At 41.2% G+C, this 8,498-nt stretch overlaps 1 protein-coding gene across 1 annotated transcript in view; it reads left to right on the top strand.

The window, feature by feature from the left end:
* SKA3 (spindle and kinetochore associated complex subunit 3) overlaps positions 1-8,498 on the top strand; it is a 29,921-nt gene that overhangs the window by 9,671 nt on the left and 11,752 nt on the right. Inside the window, exon 4 of the mRNA XM_003796724.1 lies at positions 1,647-2,091. Coding sequence (XP_003796772.1) covers positions 1,647-2,091 — 445 coding nt within the window. The remainder of the gene's footprint in view (positions 1-1,646; positions 2,092-8,498) is intronic.

The raw sequence follows: 8,498 nt of genomic DNA, 5'->3' as shown, positions 1-8,498 counted from the left end.
AAAAAAAAAAAGAATTAAATGAGAAAAAACTGGCTTAGAGCAGTGCCTGGCAGGTCAATCACCCGTTGTTAATGACTCTTCTTGTTATGTACCTATCTCTGAATGATTAACTTCAACATGCTTCAGTATGTTCATTTCCATTGGAAAATGATCTTTGTACATAAGTGAAATATTAATTAAATTGAACAATTGAGGTTGTATATGGTACAATAAAAAGAATTCTGCTGGCTTTGGTATAAAAACCATGGACTCAGTATCGGCTCTGCCACTTACTACATGTGTCACCTTGGATAATTTCTCTAAATTGCATTTTCCTCACTTGTAAGATGGGGATAATAATATCTCCCTATGGAGTAATGATAATGGTGATGACTTTGTTTTATTAATCTTATGATTGATAGTTCTGTATAAATAAATCAGTAGGTTTTTGGCAATTCTTGTCGCATTCCTGAAAATAAACAGAAAGCAGAGTGCCAAAACAGAATTTAGTAAATCAGAAGCTCTTCTAAGGCCAAAACCATGAAATCAAATTGTAAAACCTATTAATGGTTGAGAAACTACGTATCTGTCAAATGTTCTCCTGTTATTTTTCCAGGTAGGTTATTGACATGGATGTTCCCAGGTTGACTTAGGATAAAAATTTATCTTTGTATAGTAGTGTTTTCCTACCAGACATTTTTCTAACCTTGGCATCTGAAAATTAAAAATCTGCGGTGCCTTGTAGTGCAGCGGCTAGGGCGCTGGCCCCATACACTGGGGCTGACAGATTCAAACTCAGCTCGGGCCTCCCAAACAACAGTGACAACTACAACAACAAAAGAAGTAGCCAGGTATTGTGGTTGGTGTCTGTAGTCCCAGCTTCTTGGGAGGCTGAGGCAAGAGAATGGCTTAAGCCCAAGAGTTTGAGGTTGCTGTGATGCCACAGCACTCTACCGAGGACGACACAATAATACTCTATCTCAAAAAGAAAAAAAAAATGTGAAACAGTATTCTCATATTTATTATTCTAACACAGTTAATTCTACATTATAATTAATGCCATAAAATGATAAAATAGCTTCTGAAAATATTAAGACTGGTAAATCACATTCACTGAGGAAGTAAGGAAATTGGACCTTGATCTATGGGTACTAATTTTTCATCTTATTTGTTTGTTTGTTTGTTTGAGACAGAGTCTCAAGCTGTCACCCTGCGTAGAGTGCCATGGCATCATAGCTCACAGCAACCTACAACTCCTGGGCTCAAAGGATCCTGTTGCCTCAGTTTTTCTATTTGTAGTAGAGATGGGAGTCTCGAGTCTCACTTTTTGCTCAGGCTGATCTCGAACCTGTGAGCTCAAGCAGTCCATCCGCCTCAGCCTCCCAGAGTGCTAGAATTACACACGTGAGCCACCTTGCCCAGCCTTAATTTTTTTCATCTTTTAAGATTTAGTTTGCTTTCCTTCTCTAATGTATAATCAAAATGCGATAGGTGGACAGGCGGTACGTGTCAAAATTTTACTGAAGGGACAATTAAGATAAAATTCTTTGGAGAATCAGGACTTTCACTGAAATGTCAGATAAAGCTATTTTCTCTTGTTTTCGTAAATATGAGATTTTCTTTTTGATGTTTGACTAAAATATTACCTCTTTGATTTTTCTTCCTAGTATGTGAACAAGAAGTCATTAACTCCACCCCAGAGTTGTCTACTTGTGAAATTTTTCAAAAGCCTGATGCGAAGGATGATCTGGGTGATCCTACTGTTGCAACCAGTTCTATTTCTAAGCAGTCTCCACGGAGTCCACAGCTTTCAGATTTTGGACTTGAGCGGTACATGATATCCCAAGTTCTACCAAACCCTCCACAGGCAATAAACAACCAGAAAGAAGAACCCAAGATTACAACAGCAATAAACAACCGGAAAGAAGAACCCAAGATTACAACTCCAGCTACCAAACAATCACCAGTACTAAAAACTCCAAAATGTGCGCTAAAGATGGATGATTTTGAGTGTATAACTCCTAAATTAGAACACTTTGGTATCTCTGAATATACTATATGTTTAAATGAAGATTATACAATGGGACTTAAACAAATGAAGAATAAGAAAAGGTAAGCATTTTTTTTTTTCTAAGAAGACAGGATGGAAAACAGCTCTGTGGTACGGACACCAAGCCTATCTTTCTAAATCTTTTTCTTTCTTTTTTTTTTTTTTTAAAGAGACAGAGTCTCACTTTGTCATCCTCAGTAGAGTGCCATAGCATCAACAGCTCACAGCAACCTCCAACTCCTGGGCTTAGGCGATTCTCTTGCCTCAGCCTCCTGAGTAGCTGGGACTACAGGTGCCTGCCACAACACCTGGCTATTTTTTGGTTGCAGTTTGGCCCGCCACAACACCCGGCTATTTTTTGGGTTGCAGTTTGAACCTGCCACCCTCAATATATGGGGCTGGTGCCCTACTCACTGAGCCACAGATGCTGCCCATTTTTCACTTTTGGATTTTTTTTTTCCTACAAGAAATACGATGTTTATAACAATATCTTTCTCCTAAAACATTTTCAGATACTTTATATTTCCAACCTCCCAGAATCATCATTTCTGTCATTAGAGTATAAGCTATTGGTTTCCTCGGGTTTGAAAGGCTATTGGAGTAATAAGGACCTGAGTAAAGATGTTTAGGGATAGAAAAGAGTGGATAAAATTAAAGAGGTAAAATTAGTAAGAATTTGTGATTGATCTGGTACAGAGACTTGGAAGAAAAGAAGATCTAAAATAAACACCCCAGATTTCTGTTTCGTTACTTGAGATGATGCTAGGGAAAACAAAGTGAGAATACCTGCAGCTTGGGTGGAAAAGTGATGTTTTGACATGTTGATTTTGAGGTACACATAGATATTTTTATTATCTATTAAGCTTAGGTACTTTAATATGAGTTTGAAGCTCAGTGATGAATTCAGTGCTGGACTAAAGAGACTCGAGAATGATTAGCATAGAAATAGTAATTAAGGCCATAAGAGAATGAAAATTCCACTCATTTCATTTCTTCAAGATCAGAGGGAAAAAATTCCACAACAGCAACAAAAATAGCACTTATCAAAGTAGCCAAGCACTATCTAAAGATAAATCCATGGCTAGGTGCTCAGACCTATTATCCTACCACTCTGGGAGGCAAAGGCAGGAGGATCACTTGAAGTCAGGAGTTTGAGACCAGCCTGAGTAAGAGCAAGACTCCCCTCTCTACTAAAAATAGGACATAAATAAATAAATTACCAGGAGTGGTGGTGCACGCCTGTAGTACCAGCTACTCAGGAAACAGAGACAGGAGGATTGTGTGAGCCCAGGAGTTTGAGGTTGCAGTGAACTGTGATGACACCACTGTACTTCAGCCAGGGAAAAAGTGAAATAATAAAAAGTTAAAAATAAATAAATAAACCCTCCCTCTACCTTATCTCCACTTTATCTCTGACCAGTGTATTGAGATAGGAAATAGAAATAAATATTTCTGTGTTGCATTTTTATGCCAACTTTTCCACCTAGGCAACTCAAGAAAATCACATCAAAAACTTCTAGAAAAGGCAGCACCTGTGGCTCAAAGGAGTAGGGTGCCGGTCCCATATGCCAAAGGTGGCGAGTTCAAACCCAGCCCCGGCCAAAAACTGCAAAAAAAACTTCTAGAAATAGTGGAATTTAGAAAAGAGGCAGATAGAAGATATAGTTTATATATAGTTGTATAAATATTTAAAAACTGTTTCCTATATTAATAACTAACTAGTCAGTAATTATAGTGAAAAAATCCATTCAAATTAGCAACAAACATATAAAATACCCACAGCAGGCATGGGTTAAAGTCCTACGTGATAAAACCCATGGAACATTTCTGAGCTATATGCGGAAGAAATTAAGATGAAGAAGGACATATTCCAGAATAGAATGACTGACTATTATTAAGATGATCTTCCTGGGCTGTGGGAGAGCATGCCCCCTTACCCCAATGGCTGCTTTGGTTTATGGGCTCCTTCATTCTCTTTGTAATGATCGCAAATCTTTCTTCTGTGGGGTTTTTAGTGAAGGTTGTTTGTTTTTATATGAAGTTGACCAAGAAGATAGAGCTGGGGTTCCATTAGAGAGGGCAGGGTTGGCAGTGGGTGGGGAAGCCTGTGTCAGAGGAAGTTAAATCTGCCCGCTCGAACCCTAGCTCCTGTACAATTCCTAGGTAGCACAGCTGGAAATGAGGGCCTCGTTCTCCCCTTCCCAAGACAGGCCTGTGTCTCCCATCTCTCTCCCAAGGTAGGCCTCGGGTTGGGCGGGTTATGCCCATGCTGGCAAGACTTGAAACAGGTTTATTCATGCTGAGTATTTTGCACAATTTCATAAGACCTCTTTTCTACGTCCCTTTTTTATTCCTCCCACCTCTTCCTCCTCCTACACAGCCTTTTTTAAATGGAAGATGACAAAGATGGTCTCATTGCTGTATAGTGAGTGCCAAGTGAAGGGTTGTCACAAAGCTGATTAGTTTTATTGAGTTTATTACAAAAGACCTTGTGGCTGTGAATGAGTGTGTGTATGTGTGTTCATGTACAAATGTGGCTGGCTCCCACATCCTCTGGGCTGCCTCCCTCCAATCTGCCCTTAGGTGTCAGGAGCAGCCTAGCCCCTTCTGCTTATTTTTCCTTCCTTCATGGATTTTAGACAACCTTTGGTTAGGGACTCCACCATGGTGGGTGGGGATGGCTTTGGGGAGTGGCTGCCATCCTGTCCTATAAACCACATCTCCTTCTCTGAGCTCTGAGTATGGGACCCAGTGCTAGAGACTGAAGACAAGGTGTTTCTTCCAGGTGGGAGCCTCCATCCATAGAAAAAGAAGGAAGGAGCAGGTGGGAACAAGGGGCAAGTAAAATTTCTGGACCAGAAACTCAGAAGATGCTGGGAGCTATAGTTTCTCATCAAAATAGATAATTATCCCTCTGTCCACCGTGGTCCTTGAACTGGACTGAAGCCCTTGGAAAATGATGTAGGAAGACCCTGACCATGCCTTTCCTCACTCCAGAGGCCAGTGGTCACAGAAAGAGCTGGGAATGGTAGCCACAGAGAGTCCCCTCTAAGAGAAACAGCTTTGCCCCAGTGTCTGTGCCCTGAACCATTGTTGTAGTGGTGTGGGAGCTGGGGAGGAAACTGGCCACAGGAGGAGGCTCTCATTTGCCTTTTATTTAAGTCAGCATTTTTTGTTCCTGCTGGTAATAAAACTTTTGTTTTTAAGAGTTGAAAATAAATCAATAGGCTCAGTGCCTGTAGCTCAGTGGCTAAGGGCGCCAGCCACATACACCAGAGCTAGTGGGTTCAAATCCAGCCCGGGCCCGCCAAACAACAATGACAACTGCCACCAAAAAATAGCCAGCCATTGTGGTAGGCACCTGTAGTCCCAGCTACTTGGGAGACTGAGGCAAGAGAATCACTTAAGCCCAAGAGTTTGAGGTTGCTGTGAGCTGTGATGCCACAGCATTCTACCAAGGGCAACAAAGTGAGACTCTGTCAAAAAAAAATAAATAAATAAACCTAACGTTCCCATCTGTCAGTTTAAAACTGGTACAGAATAGCCTGGAAACAGACTCTATATTTAAGGGATTTTGGGTTAGGGGGGAGATTTATTTGAGACAAAGTCACACTGTATTGCCCAGACTAGAGTGCCATGGCATCAGTCTAGCTCACAGCAACCTCAAACTCCTGGGTTCCAGTGATCCTCTTGCGTAAGCCTCCTGAGTAGCTGGAACTCCAGGCACCCACCATGCGCCCAGCTACTTTTTCTATTTTTAGTACAGACTGATCTTACTCTTGCTCAGGCTAGTCTTGAACTACTGAGCTCAAGGAATCCTCTCCCCGGGCCTCCCAGAGTGCCAGGATTACAGGCATGAGTCACTGCTCTCAGCTGAAAACAGTGAAATGATGACATGAAATAGAAGCCAGATACAATGAAGAGTATGGATGGATTTAATTATGTACACAAATTTTCCTTGCCTACATACAAAATTTTAAATATTTGAACATGACCAAGCAGGAAAAGTTTTTGTAACATGATAAATATATATGTGTGACAATATATATGTGAAGGCCAGGCATGGTGGCTCACACCTGTAGTCTAGCACTCTGGGAGTCCGAGGCAGGTGGATTGCTTGAGCTCACAAGTTCGAGACCAGCCTGAGCAAGAGTGAGGCCCCATCTCTACTAAAAATAGAAAAACTGAGGCAAGAGGATCACTTGAGCCCAAGAGTTGGAGGTTACTATGAGCTGTGACTCCATGGCACTCTACCCAGGGTTACGAAGTGACACTGTGTCTCAAAAAAAAAAAAATTCTATGTGCATACATGTCACATATATACATATTTTTAAACTTACATCAATCAGAGAAAGTAAAACAACCAATTGAGAAAATGAGCGAAAACATGGATTAACAAAAGAAGAAACACAAGTGAACAGTTAACATATGAACATGTTAAACTTTGCATGTAATCAAAGAAATTCAGATTGAAAAATGAGATAACATTTTTCACCTATCCAGATACATTTCTTTTATTTACAAGTTTTAATTAGGCTTGTTAAGGGAGATAATACTAAAAAAGATAAGTTGCAATATTGATAAAGACATAAGTAAAACACTTGTAATACTGGTGAGTATTGCTAAATTTAAGGGAAAATTGGTAGTGTATATAAAAGCCTTTATGGAATTTTACTTAAAGGAATGAATTCAAAGAACTTCAGTGTTATGTATAACACTCTGATTTCACGTATACTTTGAAAGTTCAAAAATAGGCAGAAATTATGCTAAGGAATACATAGATAAGCAGTTAAAAACACCAAGCAGACCTAGGAAGAGATTAGCCTCTTTGGGGCAGAGAGAGGTATCTAGCTGGAAAGACTCCGTAGAGAACTACACTAAATATTAGTTTTCTAGCAACCTCAAGCTCCTGGTCTCAAGCAGTCCTCTCTCCTTGGCCTCCAAAAGTTCTGAGACTTCAGGCGTGGGCCACACCACCACAGGTTTTACTTTTGAACTAATAAGTTGAACTTGATGACTTTCCTTCAGATACTAGTAGTAGTCTCTTTCTTAAGCTAGAAGGTGATTATGTAGGTGTTAATTTTTTTTAAATTTACTCTTCATGTATACATTCATTTGTATGTGGGTCATATGCGTGGTTTGTAAAAATGTTTATACAGGATGTTAAAGACATCATGGTTCATTATGCTTCAATTCAAAACTAAATTTCGCTCAACACCTGCCGCTCAGTGGCAAGGGCACCAGTCACATACACTAGAGCTGGCCAGTTTGAACCCAGCCAGGGCCTGCCAAACAACAACAACTACACCAAAAAGAATAGCCAGGTGTTGTGGCGGGAGCCTGTGGTCCCAGCTACTTGGAACGGCTAAGGCAAGAGAATCACTTAAGCCCAAGAGTTCGAGGTTGCTGTGAGCTGTGACACCACAGCATTCTACCAACGGTGACATAATGAGACTCTCAAAAAAAAAAAAACAACTAGGCTCAGCACCTGTGGCTCAAGTGGCTTAGGCGCCAGCCACATACACCTGAGGTGGTGGGGTCGAATCCAGCCCAGGCCCGCCAAACAACAGTGATGGCTGCAACCAAAAAATAGCCGGGTGTTGTGGCAGGCGCCTGTGGTCCCAACTACTTGGGAGGCTGAGGCAAGAGACTCGCTTGAGCCCAGGAGTTGGAGGTTGCTGTGAGCTGTGATGCCATAGCACTCTAACCCAGGGGGACAGTGTGAGGCTCTGTCTCAAAAAAAAACAACAACAACTAGAAATTTTTTAGTAAAAATCAATCCTGAACCATGTTTTATTTATTTTTTATTTTTTTGAGACAGTCTCACTTTGTCACCCTCAGTAGAGTGCCATAGCATCATATCTCACAGCAGCCTCGCTACTTTTAGAATCGGAGTCTTGCTCTTGCTCAGGCTGGTCTTGAACTCCTAATCTCCCAGAGTACTAGGATTACAGGCATGAGCCACCATGCCTGGCTGAACCATCTTTTAGCATTCAGTCATCCTTCTCTGTATAACAGTATTCCAGATGTCTACATAATTGGCTAGGACAATGAAAATAAGATGGCAGGATCAGTTTTTTTAATTAAAAAACGATGTCTCAGCACACATAGCTCAGTGAGTAGGGAGGGCTCCAGCACATACACCGAGGCTGGTTGGTTCAAGCCTGGCCTGGGCCTGCTAAACAACACTGATCACTGCAACCAAAAAAAAATCCCAAAATAGCCAGGCATTGTGGCAGGCACCTCTGATCTCAGCTACTTGGAAGAGAATTGCTTGGGCCCAAGAGTTTGAGGTGCTGTGAGCTGTGACATCCTAGCACTGTACTAAGAGTGACATAGTGAGACTCTGTCTCACACAAAAAAAAAATGACAAGTTTTTTTTTTAGAGACACAGTCCTTCTTTATCACCCTCGGTAGTGCCATGGCATCAGCTCACAGCAACCTCCAACTCCTGGGCTTAGGCGATTCT

This window comes from Otolemur garnettii, unplaced genomic scaffold (genome assembly GCF_000181295.1).
Source record: "Otolemur garnettii isolate 467f Iridium unplaced genomic scaffold, OtoGar3 scaffold00106, whole genome shotgun sequence".
NCBI classification, from domain to species: domain Eukaryota; kingdom Metazoa; phylum Chordata; class Mammalia; order Primates; family Galagidae; genus Otolemur; species Otolemur garnettii.
Note: the sequence above shows the minus strand (reverse complement) of the source record. Positions and strands in the feature narration are given on the sequence as shown.